Genomic DNA, 18,975 nt, shown 5'->3' on the forward strand with positions numbered 1-18,975 from the left:
TCAGTCATTTGGATGACTGTTAAAACCTTTCAGTCTCAAGTTTTTCCTTTACTGTATTTACTAGTTTACTGTAATTATGATCCGGCAGCTATTTACACCGGATCCAGTCTAAATAGCTGCCGGAGCGCACTCCGGAACCTCGGCCGGAGCACTCCGGGAGCAAGCCGGAGCGCGCTGCTTAATTTGAGGGGGAGCAAGCCGGAGCGCGCTGCTTAATTTGAGGGGGAGCAAGTCGGAGCGCGCTGCTTAATTTGAGGGGGAGCAAGCCGGAGCGCGCTGCTTAATTTGAGGGGGAGCAAGCCGGAGCGCGCTGCTTAATTTGAGGGGGAGCAAGCCGGAGCGCGCTGCTTAATTTGAGGGGGAGCAAGCCGCAGCGCGCTGCTTAATTTGAGGGGGAGCAAGCCGGAGTGCACTCCGGCAGCTATTTACACTGGATCCGGTGTCTGTAACACATTGGTTTTTTTTTTTTTCAAGCTGGTTCTCCCTCTCTGTCTGCAGCGTTAGTATGTAGCTTGACCTTCAAAATGGCGGACACCGGGGCGTCACGTGACCCTGTGACGTCAGGTGAAATACCTCAATTAGCAGCCATGTAACCGTAATATCAGTAGCTGGAAAACAATTGCAGTATGAGGTCTCTGTGGCTCACTTGGAAGAAAAGTGCCTAGTCCGTAGCAGTATGCAACATCAACACACCGCCTACTGCAGTTAACTGTAAACACCAGGGGCCGTATCGCTAAAACGTCCTGTCTTCAATGAAAAGTTAAGATGGGACAAGTGTATGATAGGATTGTTTTCAGTAGGCACCGGTAGTGACTGAGCTAAAGCTTGCCGCTTAGAAAATGACAATTTATTAAGAACATGTTCACACTGATATTTTTAATGCCAAGTTTCAACGTAACAAAAGTGCGTGCCCCTCGCTGACACGGCCGCAGACACAGACCCGGGAGGAGGAGGGGTCGAGGGGGGATTTCACGCTTCTTACGATGTCTCCAAGCTGGAGCCATTTGTCCTCCGCTCCAATACAAACCCCTCGACATCAGTGCCGCGTTTGACTAAATGTTTCGCGCTGTAGAAAAGGTAATGTGAGTGGAGGGCAGCGACTGGGACTGAATGTGCGGATGCTCGCGGTTAGATTTAGAATAGATTCTAATAATTCCAGTTCTAGAATTTTAAACTCCTAGGTTAACTGGCTAATGAGGCTCGGTGGTCGGTCAAGATTTTTTTTTTTTTTTAGTTTTTGCCATCTCTAGTCTTTACCCTTCTGCCTTTTGGTGATCAGTTCATCTTCTGCTCACTTAACTATTTTCAGCAAGGGTGCCCAAACTTTTGCATGCCACTGTAGGTTGTATTCAGTCACGTGACTTTTACTTGCGAGTTTCCTTCCGGTGAATGAAGTGGTGGTCAGGCAAAGCAATTTGGCAGCCGTTTTGTCAAGATCTAGTGAAACCATCTCCAACTATTTTCACAGTTTAGAGGCCAGTGCACGGTCAAGATACCTTCAGAAAGTTGCTGTTTGCGCTGGGATCGATCCTGACACGTTATCAAAGAAGGATTTTTCCTACGAGTTGGAAAATTATCCATCTGTTGAATTCCCCGATTTCTCAAACTACCTGGTGCTGCAGACATCGTTCTACACAGACAAACGGATGAAAACCTGGAAGAGCATGGAGGAGAACAGCTTTTTATATCTGGCTGGGTTAAAGATCTGGGGATCAGGACACAAGATAAATCTTGTATTGTTTTTGCCCGGGTAAGGAGGACTTTCTGGGCTTTTTGTACACGTCTTTGCGATGGTTGCTAGGATGCGACAAGTTTTAGAACCACAACGGCTCGATTCCCAATCCTCCCTGCTCTTCTCTTTCAGCAAACGATAAGTGTTTTTAATTAAAAACAGAAAACGCAGTGAGAAGGTATATTCCGACATCTATGTACGTAGCGCTAGGCCATAAATCTACTACGTCACTCTAATCGTTTTGAGGAATTTTGTACGGATCCATTAATAACTGCTCATAAACTCCTCTCTAATTTCCGTGTATATCTGTCCGTTGCGTCTTTCTGACTCCAAGTAATCCGGTAGTAAAGTGTGTTTAGCTGGAGTTTTCTTCAAACTACAGATGTCTGGCATCTTCAATACCGCTTGTCTTCAGCAAAGTTTGCTTGTCCCCCAGGACAAGGCTAGCAACGGTCGCTAACGTAAGCGTGACGTCAGTGCAAGGGGTCTATACGGCAGCTTTGTGTCAAAACGTTCTCTGTGTATCTGCGTTCATTCGTACGTTACGCTGACTGTTACGAAGTCCTCAGGACGTGATGGCATCTTGAAACGTGGATGAGATCCAGTTTAATCTCTGACGATAACGTTCGTCACTTTGAAAGGTATCCAGGATGAAATTTGCACTCAGGACTGCAGTGCTTTTAATAAATTCAGAGAAACATCAGAGCGTTTCCAGATTCCACCATCTCACGGTTTGGACAAATCTAATATCCTGTCCACGCTAGGGATTTTGTACCGATACGAAACTACTTTCGTAGTACTGTCCATACTAGCAACTATACCGGTACTGTAGCGGTATAATTGTATCGGTACGAAACACACAAATGTATGGGCTTTGTACTGGTACAGTATCGGTACTGTAGCACTTCGCTGTAGTGTGGACAGATGAAGCGGCTCTGTATCGGTACAAATATAATGCGCATGCGCAATGAACCATTCCTACGTCTTCTGGGTTATTAATACAATACAATACGCCCGTGCTTTCCAGCTGTAAAATGGCTCAAAACGACCGTGGAACTACATGGAGCAAAGAAAGGGGGGAGAGAGGGGGAGGGGGAAAAGGGAGAGAAAGTTAGGGGAAGAGAAGGGAAGAGGGAGAAAGTGAGGGGGGAGAAAGGGAGATTCGTTTTCTTTGTTTCTTTCTCAACTGCCTCGCGCGTTTTATACGATTCGACTGAATAAATGACCACCAGAATTACAGACTGTACAACCCCGATTCCAAAAAAGTTGGGACAAAATACAAATTGTAAATAAAAGCGGAATGCAATAATTTACAAATCTCAAAAACTGATATTGTATTCACAATAGAACATAGACAACATATCAGATGTCGAAAGTGAGACATTTTGAAATTTCATGCCAAATATTGGCTCATTTGAAACTTCATGACAGCAACACATCTCAAAAAAGTTGGGACAGGGGCAATAAGAGGCTGGAAAAGTTAAAGGTACAAAAAAGGAACAGCTGGAGGACCAAATTGCAACTCATTAGGTCAATTGGCAATAGGTCATTAACATGACTGGGTATAAAAAGAGCATCTTGGAGTGGCAGCGGCTCTCAGAAGTAAAGATGGGAAGAGGATCACCAATCCCCCTAATTCTGCACCGACAAATAGTGGAGCAATATCAGAAAGGAGTTCGACAGTGTAAAATTGCAAAGAGTTTGAACATATCATCATCTACAGTGCATAATATCATCAAAAGATTCAGAGAATCTGGAAGAATCTCTGTGCGTAAGGGTCAAGGCCGGAAAACCATACTGGGTGCCCGTGATCTTCGGGCCCTTAGACGGCACTTCATCACATACAGGCATGCTTCTGTATTGGAAATCACAAAATGGGCTCAGGAATATTTCCAGAGAACATTATCTGTGAACACAATTCACCGTGCCATCCGCCGTTGCCAGCTAAAACTCTATAGTTCAAAGAAGAAGTCGTATCTAAACATGATCCAGAAGCGCAGACGTCTTCTCTGGGCCAAGGCTCATTTAAAATGGACTGTGGCAAAGTGGAAAACCGTTCTGTGGTCAGACGAATCAAAATTTGAAGTTCTTTATGGAAATCAGGGATGCCGTGTCATTCGGACTAAAGAGAAGAAGGACGACCCGAGTTGTTCTCAGCGCTCAGTTCAGAAGCCTGCATCTCTGATGGTATGGGGTTGCATTAGTGCGTGTGGCATGGGCAGCTTACACATCTGGAAAGACACCATCAATGCTGAAAGGTATATCCAGGTTCTAGAGCAACATATGCTCCCATCCAGACGACGTCTCTTTCAGGGAAGACCTTGCATTTTCCAACATGACAATGCCAAACCACATACTGCATCAATTACAGCATCATGGCTGCGTAGAAGAAGGGTCCGGGTACTGAACTGGCCAGCCTGCAGTCCAGATCTTTCACCCATAGAAAACATTTGGCGCATCATAAAACGGAAGATACGACAAAAAAGACCTAAGACAGTTGAGCAACTAGAATCCTACATTAGACAAGAATGGGTTAACATTCCTATCCCTAAACTTGAGCAACTTGTCTCCTCAGTCCCCAGACGTTTACAGACTGTTGTAAAGAGAAAAGGGGATGTCTCACAGTGGGAAACATGGCCTTGTCCCAACTTTTTTGAGATGTGTTGTTGTCATGAAATTTAAAATCACCTAATTTTTCTCTTTAAATGATACATTTTCTCAGTTTAAACATTTGATATGTCATCTATGTTCTATTCTGAATAAAATATGGAATTTTGAAACTTCCACATAATTGCATTCCGTTTTTATTTACAATTTGTACTTTGTCCCAACTTTTTTGGAATCGGGGTTGTACATTGACAACAAAAAGCGCACACACGTTGTTTCATCCGCCATATTCTCGGAAGGAAGTTACTCGGTAACCACGGAAACATTTCGCGCACGCGCATTTCAACTACCATGAAAGAAAACTGCAAGCATTTCTCGCTAGTGTGGACAGATGCACTAAACTGTACCGCTATACTTTGTATCTCTACCACTTTCGTACCGGTATAAGTGTGAACACAGCATAACTTTCCTGCCAGGGATTTTTCACTCGCTGTTGGATCAAAGCGCAGAACCCGATGACGTATCGTTGATATGTTCGTGTCATCGAGCCGGCTCAGCCAGAGGCTTGTCCAGCTGCCGTGACTGTGATGAGGAGGAACCTGCTTCTGCTCGCACCCGATTACAGCGCCCCTTTACTGTAGTGCTCAGTATAGCTGCATTGCTATGGCATGTTCGTCAAAGCGGCGAGTGGTGAATCCGACGTTGCGTAGTTCTGAGCGTATGCGTTGCTATGGATATGTAGGATGTTTCGAGCTTTGGTGTTGGACTTGGAGTTGTTTTTAAGGGAGGTTTATCCAACAAGCATCCTTTAGACTTGTGTTGTTATAACAACGCACGTGCACGCACGCACAATCGAAGGACTTTGTCTAATTCTGTGTGTGTGAGGGACAGTGTTTGAAAAGGCAATGAACTCTTGAGGAGCTCAATTCAGCTATTGTGTAGGAGACAATTGTCTCCTACACACCGCGCACACACTCCTTCAATTAGACAAAGACCTTGGATTGTGTGTGTGTGTGCGGTCAGATGGAGATTGAGCTTTCATACGTATGCATATTCATGAGATAGCAAAGGACACTAAGTGATGGGGTGCGCACACTGTCACATCTGTCAGTTTCAGATCCCAGATGGGAGCCACACATCTGTTTCCCGTCTTTCTCCGTTGCTCCTGGGGTGATACTACAGGGCTCGAAATTCATATTTTTTTTTTTTTCACCAGCCAGCCGGACTAGTTACCTTCCAAAGTAACTCGCCAAACAGAAAATCAACTCGCCAAAATTTGTTCATGTATGAATTTTACTTCCGTCAAAAATAACACAAAAGAGAGTAGTTACCATTGTTCATGACTAATGTGCATTTATTTCAGGACCAGAGTATTTTGATACTTTTTTTTTTTTTTTTTGCACACTTTACAAACTGGCATTTGCTGTTCCACGTCCTCCTCGCGATATCCAAAAAAATGCCGGATGACTGACACCTTACTGGTTCTTTTAGGAACCAATTCGTCCGCTTCCATTTTTAATTTGTCGCTGAAATTCACAGAGCTAATGCCTCGGTCACAACCAGCCGTACATGCTCCTACGGCCGGTCTACGTGCAAGAAACGCACGGAGGGCGCGCGTGTGACGTGCTGATTTTCGAGCCGTAGACCGGCCGCAGAGGTTCTTTGTCATGTCAAACAAACTCCACGGGCGCTTACGTTTTTTTCAGGTTGCAAGACAAACTTCGGCCAATGCGCGTCTTTCTCCATGAACAAAAAAAAAAACGCAGCGATTTGGGAAACGCCAAAAATCGCACGGCCAAAAAATCGTACGTCCGGTTGTGACCTAGGCTTTACACGGTAGCCTATGCAACAACAGCGATTGCACGAACTGAGCCAGCGCTGTAACCCGAAACTAGGAAATCTTCCCGCAAGTTCCTTTCAGCACCGAGATGTTGCCCGGGATTGGTTGGCGAGTGCGTGACTTTTTTTTTTTTTTTTTTTTACACCCTTAGGCAGCCTCTCACATTACTGCCTGAGGGACAGGGAGAAAACCACCGGAAAATTTTTAAACGCAACAAACATGAAATAAACGCAAGTCGGCAGATGACCATAAAATACTTGATAGTTACGATATAATAATTATATGTATCTCACACAGAATTTTCGGAGATATATCGAGTATATTCGATATATCACACAGCCCTAGTCTGAATCTTTGCTTCATATATATTTTTTTTATTTTCAACTAGCCAGCCGGGCCACCTCGGGTGACCGGACCACCATGAATTTCGAGCCCTGTACTACATTCCTGCCATTTCCCAGCATACTCCACATGTACACACACTGATGCGTGAATCAGGAGTCAGTCTCGAACAGCTCCCATGATTCATCTATACGCGATTATTCCAATGCATCGACTTGTTTTGGATCTAGGTTGCAGGAGAGGGGGGAAAAAAAAAAGTAATGTGACCTGTTTTTCCGTAAAAGTGCTCTGGGAGTTGTTCAAGGCATGAATCAGTGCTTATATCTCTGTCAGCACCGAGACACACACCATGACGCACAGTGACGGAGGTTCAGTCCAGATGGAAGGGAATTAAAGACTGAATTAATGGTGTCTGATCTCCTGTGAAACAGTAAATGAGCCGTAACACAATCTCCCATGTTGAACGCTTGAAGGCCAGACCACACTGGACACTTGGTTCATTTGTCGTGTCACTCATTTGCTGCATCACGTCTACTTTTAACAACACACTAAACATTTGGGAACTAAGGAGACCAATTGCTGTAGTTTTGAAAGAGGAATGTCATCCCATTCTTGCCTGATATACAATTCCAGTTGCTCAACAGTTCAGGGTCTCACATCTTTGTTGTATTTTGCACTTCATAACACACCAAATGTTTTAAACGGGAGACAGGTCTGGACTGCGGGCAGGCCAGTTTAGCACCCGGACTCTTTTACTGCACAGCCATGCAGTTTTAATATGTGTACAAAGTGGTTTGGCATTGTCTTGCTGAAAGAAGGAAGGCCTTCCCTGAAAAAGATTTTGTCTGGATGGCAGCATGTTGCTCTGAAACGCGTATATATCATTCAGCATTAATGATGCCTTCCCAGATGTACAAGCTACCCATGTCATGTGCACTAATGCCCCCTCATACCATCACAGATGCTGGCTTTTGAACTGTGTGCTGATAACAATCCGGATGGTCCCTCTCCTCTTTAGCCTGGAGGACGTGATGTCCATGATTTCTCAAAATAATTTCTACTTTTGATTCGTCAGACCTCAGGACAAGTTTCCACTTCGCCTCAGTCCATCGTAAAAGAGCTCAGGCCCAGAGAAGGTGGTGGTGTTTCTGGATATTGTTTATATCTGGTTTTAACTTGCATTTGTGGATGCAGTAATGAGGTGTTTTCACAGACGATGGTTTTCTGAGCCCATACAGTGATTTCCACTACAGACACGTGTCTGCTTTTAATGCAGTGTCTCCTGAGGGCCTGAAGATGCCAGTTTTCATCCTTGTCTCTTGCATACAGAGATTTCTCCAGATTCTCGGAATCTTTTAATGATATTACGGACCATAGATGATGTGATCCACAAATTTCTTTGCAATTTTACATTAAGAATGTTCCTTTATTCTTAAATTCTTGCGCTGTTTGCCCATGCAGTCTTTCACAGAGCGGTGAACCCCGCCCCATCTTTACTTCTGAGAGACTCTGCCTCTCTGGGATGCTTTTTTTTTTTTTATACCCAATCATCTTACTGACCTGTTGCCAATTAACCTAATTAGGTTTTTTCCAGTCTTTTGTTGCCCTGTGTCTACTTTTTTCCACACGTTTCTGGCATTAAATTCAAAATGAGCAAATTTTTCAAAAAACAATAAAATTTCTCAGTTTCAACATTTGATATGTTGTCTTTGTACTATTTTCAATTAAATGTCATGTTTCCATGATTTGCAAGTCTTCATATTCTGTTTTTGCTTGGGTAGAGCAAGTAGGTAAGACAGAAATGAAGAAATAAAGGGATTAAGAGGAAATGAAATGGAGAGAAGGAGGGAGAGAAAGGGCAGCGTGTTGGTTGTCTCGAGGTACTGTAGAAGGTGGCAAGTGAGCAGCGCTGTACCTCAGTAATCCGCTGGGATTAGTCTCCGCTGGAAGCTGATGGGATTTTGTGCCATGGCTGTTACATGACCTCTGACTCGGGCCTTATTGCTTTTTATCCTCCAACACTTTTACACCACATCTGTACGATATGCAGGGAAAACGCAGCGTGCGATTAAATTTATCGGATGAGGCTCACAATAATAGTATGTCATGCTGAGAATGATGTGTAATAAAAAAAAAAAAATCCAGTTAATTTTTAAAAACGATTTCAAAAAACAACTTGCTCAGACCAGAGCGTCAGTTGAATTGTTTCCATTTTTCAGCTTTCACGCTAACCTGCTCATTCTGATGGCAGAAACTCGCGTGACCCTCAGCTCTACTTCCTGTCCAGCCTGTGCGATATCATCTGCACGCAGGGCAAATCGGCACAGAGGAGAAATTCTATCTCGAGTTCATCTTTCTTTTATTTTTCTTGTATTTTTTTTTTAATTGAATATATCTTATTGCAGTTGTGACAGTGTAACATACTCCTCATCGTGATTAACGTTAAAAATCTGATACGTCATTGAGCCTTCGTTTGCACCACAGATGCACGTTGATACTTGTAAATAAACAGGACTTTACGGTTGCACACATGTGAATAAACAGGACTTTACGGTTGCACACGTGTAAATAAACAGGACTTTACGGTTGCACACGTGTGAATAAACAGGACGTTACGGTTGCACACGTGTAAATAAACAGGACTTTACGGTTGCACACGTGTGAATAAACAGGACTTTACGGTTGCACACGTGTGAATAAACAGGACTTTACGGTTGCACACGTGTGAATAAACAGGACTTTACGGTTGCACACGTGTGAATAAACAGGACTTTACGGTTGCACACGTGTGAATAAACAGGACTTTACGGTTGCACACGTGTGAATAAACAGGACTTTACGGTTGCACACGTGTGAATAAACAGGACTTTACGGTTGCACACGTGTGAATAAACAGGACTTTACGGTAGCACACGTGTGAATAAACAGGACTTTACGGTAGCACACGTGTGAATAAACAGGACTTTATGGTTGCACACGTGTGAATAAACAGGACTTTGCGGTTGCACACGTGTGAATAAACAGGACTTTGCGGTTGCACACGTGTGAATAAACGGGACTTTGCGGTTGCACACGTGTGAATAAACGGGACTTTGCGGTTGCACACGTGTGAATAAACGGGACTTTGCGGTTGCACACGTGTGAATAAACGGGACTTTGCGGTTGCACACGTGTGAATAAACGGGACTTTACAGATACGCGCAGGTTGTAAACAAATGGGACTCGACAGACAGGTCGCACACAAACGGGACGGAGACGCACAGGTCGCACACAAACGGGACGGAGACGCACAGGTCGCACACAAACGGGACGGAGACGCACAGGTCGCACACAAACGGGACGGAGACGCACCGGTCGCACACAAACAGGACTTTACAGGAGCTGTTATTTGAATTCAGAAATCAGTATTTGGGTATTTGTTACGTGAAATGATAATGTAAAATAAAACATAGTGGGCAATTTTTACTCTCATGCACTGGGGAGCTGGCAAATCGATACGATCTCTCTCTTGCTCATGGGATAAGAGAGATCGTACATAGCGATCCGATAATATTCAGTTCAACTTTCTTAAGAGTCATAAACTACAGAACACAAATCTTGCAGATTAAAATCCAGTGTTCCTGAGCTTGATTTCAACCATGCATAGTTGAGTTCTTTGAGATCTTAGAAGCAGGCATGTAATGATGTATCATGTGACAATAAGTCGTGATACAAATTTTTCACGATTCAAATCGATGAAATAGAAAATGAATTGCGATTAATATCAGACTGTGTAATCTCCTTAGTTTTTCCAATCTGTAATTGTGTTTAGAAAATAATGCAATGTAAAATAGCAGGAATACGCGTGACTTCACCGTAGGCAGAAGTAACACAGCTCTAATGGCATGAAAATGCACAAAAAAACCCCAGATCTAAAATGTGAGAGTGCTGTTGTGCGATTGTGTACAAATAGATTGAACAAGAAATCAGAGCTCTCTTTTTAGAGACTGCTGATAGACAGAGAAGCGAATAGTGGTAGTAAAAATAAACTTTTTGGATTTTTAATGAAAGGGATATTTTCGTTCATAGGCTGTTGTATTTATCTCCAACCTTTACAAATATAGATAAATAATTATTGCTTGTTATTAAAGATATTAAACAAAAGGCTAAAGGAATATTTAAGTTGATAACGAATAGGAAAATAAATCTTGCATTTTTTTCAAACAATTTTTCTTCATTTTCAAAAATATCGTGAAATCGAATCAAATTGTGAATCGGGCGTATCTTTACATGCCAACATAGAAAACATAACACAACGTATTCGTTGGGACCAAAGACAATCGACGACAAAGATCTGGTAGTTTTCAGGATTTTTTTTTGTTTGTTTGTTTTATTAAAATATCAGAGTAGAACTGCTGCCATGCTGCTCGTCGAAACACCGCTAAGAGGATCATCATAGAGAACATGTGATCTATCAGTCTAACACTGTTTTAAACCTGTTTTACACCATGTATAAGTGCTGTGTGGACGATATTACAAAATACAAACCCCATTTCCAGAAAAGTAGGGCTATTTTCCAAAATGCGATAAAAACAATCTGTGATTTGATATTTCACGTGACCCTTTATTTAACTGACAAAAGTACAAAGGAAAGATTTGCAAAAGTTTATAGGATATTTTGGAAGATTCCACCATAAGCAGGTTAATTGGTAACAAGATTGGGTCTGAAAGGAGCAGCACCAACTGCTCAGTCTTTACAAGTAAGGGTGGGGCGTGGCTCACTGCTTTGTGCCAAAATTCCTAACAGAATTGTTAGTCAATTCAAAAAATATTTCCCAACAAAAGATCTTAGATCTTTCAAAATCTACAGTCCATAATACTGTGAGAAGATTCAGGGAATTCGGAGACATCTCGGTGCATTAAAGGTGAGGTCAATAACTACTATTGAATGTGCGTGACCTTTGAGCCCTCAGGCGGCACTGCCTGAGAAACCGTCATGCTAATGTGACAAATATAGCTACATGGGCTCAGAAGTACTTCAGGAAACTGTTGTCACTTAACAATCTGCCGCTGCATCCAGAAATGCAACCTGAAACTGTATTATGCAAGTAGGAAGCCTTTCATCAATTCTATGCGGAAATGCTGCCGATGTCTCTGGGTCTGAGCTCATCTCAGATGGACCGGAAGACATTGGAAATGTGTGCTGTGGTCAGATGAGTCATATTTTAGCTTGTTTTCGAGAAAACCAGATGTCGAGTTCTCAGTGCCAAAGGTGAACACAACTATCCGGTTTGTTATCAGAGAAAGGTGCAAAAGCCAGCATCTGTGATGGTATTGGGGGGGGGGGGGGGGGGCTATGAGTGCCCATGGCATGGGTGAGTTGCATGTGTGCAAAGGCACCATTGATTTATTGGGATTTTAGAGAGACATATTCATCAAGGCGATGTCTTTTCCCAGGAGGTCCATGCTTATTCGAGCAGGATAATGCCGGGTTTCATTCTGCACAGCTTACAACAGCATGGCTTTGTAGACAGAGTGCGTGGGCTTGACTGGCCTGCTGCCAGTCCAGCCCACAGAGTGCGTGGGCTTGACTGGCCTGCTGCCAGTCCAGATCTGTCGCCTATTAAGAATGTATGGCACATCATGATGAGGAGAATCAGACGGTGGAGACCACAGACTGTTGAGCAGCTGAAGTCTTGTATCGAGCAAGAATGGCCAAAACGTCCAATTGCATAACTGCAACAATTGGTATCCTCCGATCCCATACAATTAACAAGTGTTATTAAAAGGAAAGGTGATGTCATACTGTGGGTAATTATCCCTCAGTCCTGACTTTTGGGTGTGTTACAGGCATCAAATTCTAACTTTGTTTATATTAACAAGCTAGAATTAAGTTGGTCAGTAAAACTATTGAAAATCTTTTCCTTGTACTTTTTTCAGTTAAATTAAGTTTCACGTGAATTAACAAATCATAGATTTTTTGTTTTTATTGCATTTTGGAAAATGTCTCCACTTTTCTGGAAATGGGGTTAGTATATTTTTTTTTTCATGATGCATCAAGACATTTCTTATGATACATATATGTTGTTTACCAGCTGGGAGGTCCGTATCGTGAAATACCGTGACCGAGGTCTTGAAAGTACTGAGCGAGGCCCTCTGGGCCGAGGTCCGTATTCAAGGCCAAGGTCACGGTATTTCACCATACGGACTGACCTTAAGCTGGTAAATAGGGCTGTAATGATACACCCAACTCACAATTCGATTCGTATCGCGATTTTTGACCCACGATTCGATACACCCACGATTTTTAAAAAAATGTTTTTTTAAAGTAGTAAATTTGACTTAACATTTACTTACTTACTTACTTACTTACATTAACTATTTAATAACAAATAATTCAGACCACTGCAGAGAATGAGTAATATGTATGCAAAAATGAACAAATGTATATCCAAAGATTGTTTTATTTCTCAAAATAATACTGTTGAGCCGGAAGCTCTGTTTTTTTCGGTTCTGAAAAAGTCATTTTTCCAAATGTGTAAATCCGTTGAGATTTTTTTTTTGGGGGGTGGCTCTCTCACTGTCTCACTCTCATAGGGCCAATGATTTTCTGTGATCGCGGAAAACAGATGGAAATTACGGAATTTTTATGGTGAAACATTGCTCGCGTGTCAAAATGTAACTGCTGCAGAAGGCTTCCGCCCAAGCAGACATGCCTTCAGTGTTGCCAGATATTGCTAACGTTTTCCACCCCAAAATATGTTCAAAACCAGCCAAAAAGCACCTAAACCCGCCCAATCTGGCAACACTGCATGCCTTTCCGGCCAAGTGATTGTGATTGGCTTGTGGCACACCTAGCCAGCCAATGAGCTGCTTGTTTACAGATTCGCTCCCCGCGTCGCAACCAGAATGGCGACCGCTTAAAGGAAATGAATGCTCTGCCAGTGGCGAGTGTGGACGTTGCGTGACTCGCAGAAGATTGTCGCAGGTCGGCGAAAAAACGACTTACTAATAGATATAAAAAAATAAAAGTAATTTAAGTAAGTTTAAAATGTAATTTAAATAAAAAGTAAAGTATTCATAAATTGAAGTTTGGAAGTGCCTCTGTTTTTGGGCTGAGGAGAAGTTTGAAAGGGTGTACTGCGATTCTGCCTTCTTGTATCGCGACACGGATCGTGGCTCTGCGTATCGCGATTTCGATTTCGATACGCATATTGTTACAGCCCTAGTAAATAATATATTTATTTTTTTCTTTACCGAATTCTAACAGAAAACGAGAGCGCCCGAAAGCGAAACCCAAGCCGAGCCGCCATTTTGAATCCTCATTCACGGCTGTAATGCAAATGGCTTCCTCCTCGGTATACAAGTGCACTTCCATGGCAGGAAAAAAACTACATTTTGCTGCCTATGTAGTCCCCTATTTATACAAATAGGAGTCATTCAGGATTCAGCCATGTTTTTGCTCGACCAAAGTTATACAGTATTATGACCTTTTATATTGCATAAATAAAGCCATTTGGTGAAACTTTGAAGAAGAGATTGTCCTGGTTTAAAGTTTTTACCTAACGTAATATGTATTAGGATAATATGGTACAAAATGGGTCTCATTAACGAATGAGATCAAACTGTTAGCTAGTTAGAGGTTTTTAGCTTTCTCCTGAAATGTTTTATTTTATTTCGTCTTCCTCAGGGTAGTAAAACTCACTTTCGCTGTCAACACTATTGTTATCGCTATCCATGCTGTAAAATTAATGCTGTTTTGAATCCTCATTCATGGCCGGAATGGAAATGGCTTCCTGCTCGGTATACAAGTGCACTTCCATGGCAGGAAAAAAACTACATTTTGCCGCCTATGTAGTCCCCTATTTATACAAATAGGAGTCATTCAGGATTCAGCCATGTTTTTGCTCAGCGTTAGCAACAGTTAGAGGTTTTTAGCTTTCTCCTGAAATGTTTTCTTTTATTTCTTCTTCCTCAGGGTAGTAAAACTTGCTTTCGCTGTGAAGACTGTCGTTATCACTATCCATGCTGTAAAATTAATGCTATTATGCTGAGAAATGCTGGCAAAAATTTATAAGATTTTTGATAATCTTAAAAAAAAGATAAATGTTGACAAAAAAAATGCTGCTATGTTTGTTGTGAACGAGTGAGTCGACAGAGGTCCGTAACCGGGGTCCGTATCGTAGGATATGGACCCGCTCGCCAGCCAGTCAGAGCGCAGGATTTGGACCGCGAAAAAAATTAATGTTATTGTTTCTGTATCTGATGTCTGAATGAAAATATAAGATTTTTTTGTTTGTTTGTTTTTTCATAGAGCTGAAATATTACTAGTGCTTCCAGGACATCACAATGTTATCGTGTCATATCGTCCAGCCCTGAGCTCACGGCGAGCATTTCTTTTATATTTCTTTTATTTATCTTCACCTTTTGATGCACACCCAACCTTCATGCATTTCAAGCGCAGTCCGGCTCCAGGCTCTTCCTGGGTGTTTAATGTTTCTCCTCGCCCACGTTAACTCCCAGCTCACAGTTTGTAGCGCGTTGAGGATTTTTCCTGAGGGATTTTCTGCGCTGTTTAACGCAGCTGTCGTCTTGTGCACACACTTCTGCGCTGTCCTTTTTAAACAGTTATTTAATGAAGAAAGCTCTCTCAAAAGAGCACATTTTACATCTCTTTTCCTCCTCTGTTGGTTTTGTAATGATGCTACATCTGTCACATCACTCTGTCGTGTCAGCGAGCCCATCTGTTATCATATTGGCCCTCGCCAGTTTCACAAAGAATTCTGGGTAAGACTAAGAGGCCACTGGGAAGTGGAAGGAAGATTAAGAAGTCTGAAATGAGACGGAAAGGAGAACCACGAGGCACAGGACAGGCTGGATATCAGGACCAGGTGGATAGGATGGGGATGAGTTTTGTATCATTGGTCTGATCTGACTGTGGTGTGTTTGTGTTTCAGTTGCTGGGAGCAGCGTTCCTGGCTATCGGACTCTGGGCATGGGCTGAGAAGGCAAGTACACATTCATGACGTGCCTTACATTCCTGTCTTTTTCCTTATCTACCTCAGTAACACGCAGCACAGGGCTCTCTGCTCATGCAACACTTGTAGTTTGATGCTGCACAATACACCAGCTGTGTATAATCACACATCCTGGAGCGTTTTATTCCAGTTCTTCCACTGCAATTTACCGACGATTACAACATTTGATTTATTAACAAATGACACATCACACGTTTTAAGGGTTTCTGGTTCGAGTTAGTGTTGTGGAAAGTCCAAGAGAAGTTACTTTCTGTTCTCATTTACATTGTCTGCGATAAACAGCCATTCCTTCACCTCTCTCTCTCTCTCTCTCTCTCTCTCTCTCACACACAAAGTATAATCTGTCATCTTACCAAGAAAACAGAAATCCTACCCGAAACCGAAATTGCTAACATCTGAGACTTGTTCCATACAGGCTTTCGTCTAAACCGGGGAACAGGGGTGCTGCGCCCTCTTACTCTTGGCGTGCGCCCCCTTACCGAAATGCCGATTGAACCCCAAGTCACACTTAGGCCATGCACTTATATGCTACTGCGCAACATGCAATCTTTCTCAAAATGATCTTTCCTTTGTGAAAACATCCCAGCAACACCACGTGACAATGTGTCTGATCATCAAATACGTTATAATTACTCCAAAAATATTCCAATCATAGTAGATACACCGCCAGACGGTGCAAAAACGATCCGAATTGGCGTTTTCCAGACCGAGGCGCCATGTTTAGTTGTTTACTTGTCGCGGCTGCTCTCGCGAGATTTGACATGGGTTACGTACAAGGTCAGCTGACTTGCAGAGCGAGATTTCTCGAGACTGAATGACCTTTCACCCACCGGCGCGGGAGCTTTTGACAGAAGTAGTTCGCGAGTGGTTTTTGTTGACACTTGAGCATTTAAAGATGTCATCCCGCGGCACGAAACGGAAGAAAGCCAAAGACTGTCCGGGGCAGAAGAAGATTACTTCTTTCTTTTTCAATGTTGACAGACAATTTGTTACAATTTCCCTCTCAGATAGCCTCAGAATGTCCCATTGGAGCCTCAATTTTTCAAAGGCTTCGCACGGCGGGGGGGGACAACCGGCACACACACCCCCCCCCCACGCCATGGTGAGCGCCCTCATTCTAAATTTTTCTAGGAAAAAACCCTGCCATAAACGTCCGAACAAAACACTTCACCATATCAATGATTATGAAGGTTACTTTGTTAAAGAGCACATTTTTAAATCCTTTCATCTATATCGTTTTGTCAAGCATCCACAATAGAAGTCCCTGAGTATGTATGAACTGTTATTATAGCAACAATAATGTATAAGAACCATTAATATAAGCCTGTCGTTCATGTTGCAGCCAGAACTTCCCTGTGCTGGTGTATACCAAAATATATGCACACCTTCTGGCAATCCACTACGTTATGTGACGTTAATGACATTTATCAGACGCTCTTATCCAGAGCAACATACCCAGAGCAGCTTGGGAAGTAGGTTCCTTGCTCAAAGGCACTTCAACCATTCCTGCTGGTCCAGGGAATCGAACCAGCGACCTTCTGGTCCCAGTACTGCTTCCCAAACTATTAGGCCATGGCTTCCCCTGACCAATCAGGTTCAAGGTTTCACCTGTGCTGTGATAAAACTAAAAGCTACAGCAGGGATTAGGATAAAAAATAATCATATTTTCAACAACGCTAAGTTGAACAAACTGCTTGTTTTAATACCGTCTGACTTTCATGGAGCTGGGGAAAGAGTCGATTCCTGATCATTACTGAGGTATAAAAACAGGTTTTTATGCTACCACAGCTAGGTAATTAGCTTAGCTTTATGGCACGAGCGTCGTAAAATAAATAAATGCACGTCTAGTGCCGGCCTTGATGGCTAAAAATAATTTTATACGAGAAAGGCTCCTTATTTGCTGGTCTGCCTGCAGGTTGAGACGCTGTGCAACTGAAAAGTGCTGTTCTGTTCTTCACCCCTTGAGTGTCGGACAAGGTACTAAAGGAAAAAGAAACCGATGAATCTGACTATGATTATGAGCCAAGAAGCTGTCCTGAGCGTGGGCTTGTGTTTGGACCAAGTGTGGAAGTGGCCTTGGTTACCAAAGTCTACATGAACTTGAGCGTTATAAGGCTGATGATGCTCATCTCTTGAATGCAGAATTCATCAAAATGTTGCCTTTCTTTCTTTGTCAAAGATTTCATCAAGACTGAGTAACCTCGCAGAAGAGTGAAGTAGTGAGTTAAAGACCAAGTAAAGGGGCAAGCAAAAGACAGTGTCAAGTAATGAGCAAGGGAGTGAATGAAGGAGTGAGTAAAAGACAGTGTAAAGTAGTTGGTGATGGGACGAGTGACAGGACGAATGAAAGAGTATAAAGTAGCGAGTGAAGGAACGTATGAAGGGATGAGAGAAGAGACAAGTGAAGAACAGTGTAAAGTAGTGAGTGAAGGGGTGAGTGAAGGACAGTGTAAAGTGGTGAGTGAAGGACAGTATAAAGTAGCAGGTGAAGGACAGTGTAAAGTAGCGAGTGAAGGACCATGTAAAGTAGCGGGTGAAGGACAGTGTAAAGTGGCGAGTGAAGGACCATGTAAAGTAGCGGGTGAAGGATGGTGTAAAGTAGCGGGTGAAGGGCCATGTAAAGTGGCGAGTGAAGGGGTGAGTGAAGGACAGTGTAAAGTAGCGAGTGAAGGACCGTGTAAAGTAGCGGGTGAAGGACAGTGTAAAGTGGCAAGTGAAGGCACGGGTGAAGGACAGTATAAATTAGCGGGTGAAGGACCGTGTAAATTAGCGGGTGAAGGACAGTGTAAAGTAGCGGGTGAAGGACAGTGTAAAGTGGCGAGTGAAGGACCGTGTAAAGTAGCGGGTGAAGGACAGTGTAATTTAGTGAATGAAGGAGCGAGTGAAGGGCAGTGTAAAGTAGCGGGTGAAGGGCAGTGTAAAGTAGCGGGTGAAGGAGTGAGTGAAGGACAGTGTAAAGTAGCGGGTGAAGGACAGTGTAAAGTGGCGAGTGAAGGGGTGGGTGAAGGACCGTGTAAAGTAGCGGGTGAAGGGCAGTGTAAAGTAGCGGGTGAAGGACAGTGTAATTTAGTGAATGAAGGAGCAAGTGAAGGGCAGTGTAAAGTAGCGAGTGAAGGACTGTGTAAAGTAGCGGGTGAAGGGGCGAGTGAAGGGCAGTGTAAATTAGTGGGTGAAGGACAGTGTAATTTAGTGAATGAAGGAGCGAGCGAAGGGCAGTGTAAATTAGTGGGTGAAGGACAGTGTAATTTAGTGAATGAAGGAGCAAGTGAAGGGCAGTGTAAAGTAGCGGGTGAAGGGGCGAGTGAAGGGCAGTGTAAATTAGTGGGTGAAGGACAGTGTAATTTAGTGAATGAAGGAGCGAGCGAAGGGCAGTGTAAATTAGCGAGTGAAGGAGTGAGTGAAGGACAGTGTCAAGTAGCAAGCGAAGTGGTGAGTGA

The 18,975-nt window shown here is 43.0% G+C and overlaps 1 protein-coding gene across 1 annotated transcript in view; it reads left to right on the forward strand.

Annotated features, from left to right (window-relative positions):
- Nucleotides 1-18,975, forward strand: part of tspan17 (tetraspanin 17) — a 116,676-nt gene that overhangs the window by 38,974 nt on the left and 58,727 nt on the right. Inside the window, exon 2 of the mRNA XM_060915357.1 lies at nt 15,458-15,508. Within this exon, the coding sequence (XP_060771340.1) occupies nt 15,458-15,508 (51 nt within the window). The remainder of the gene's footprint in view (nt 1-15,457; nt 15,509-18,975) is intronic.

The sequence above is a fragment of the Neoarius graeffei genome, chromosome 2 (assembly GCF_027579695.1).
Source record: "Neoarius graeffei isolate fNeoGra1 chromosome 2, fNeoGra1.pri, whole genome shotgun sequence".
Lineage (NCBI taxonomy): Eukaryota > Metazoa > Chordata > Actinopteri > Siluriformes > Ariidae > Neoarius > Neoarius graeffei.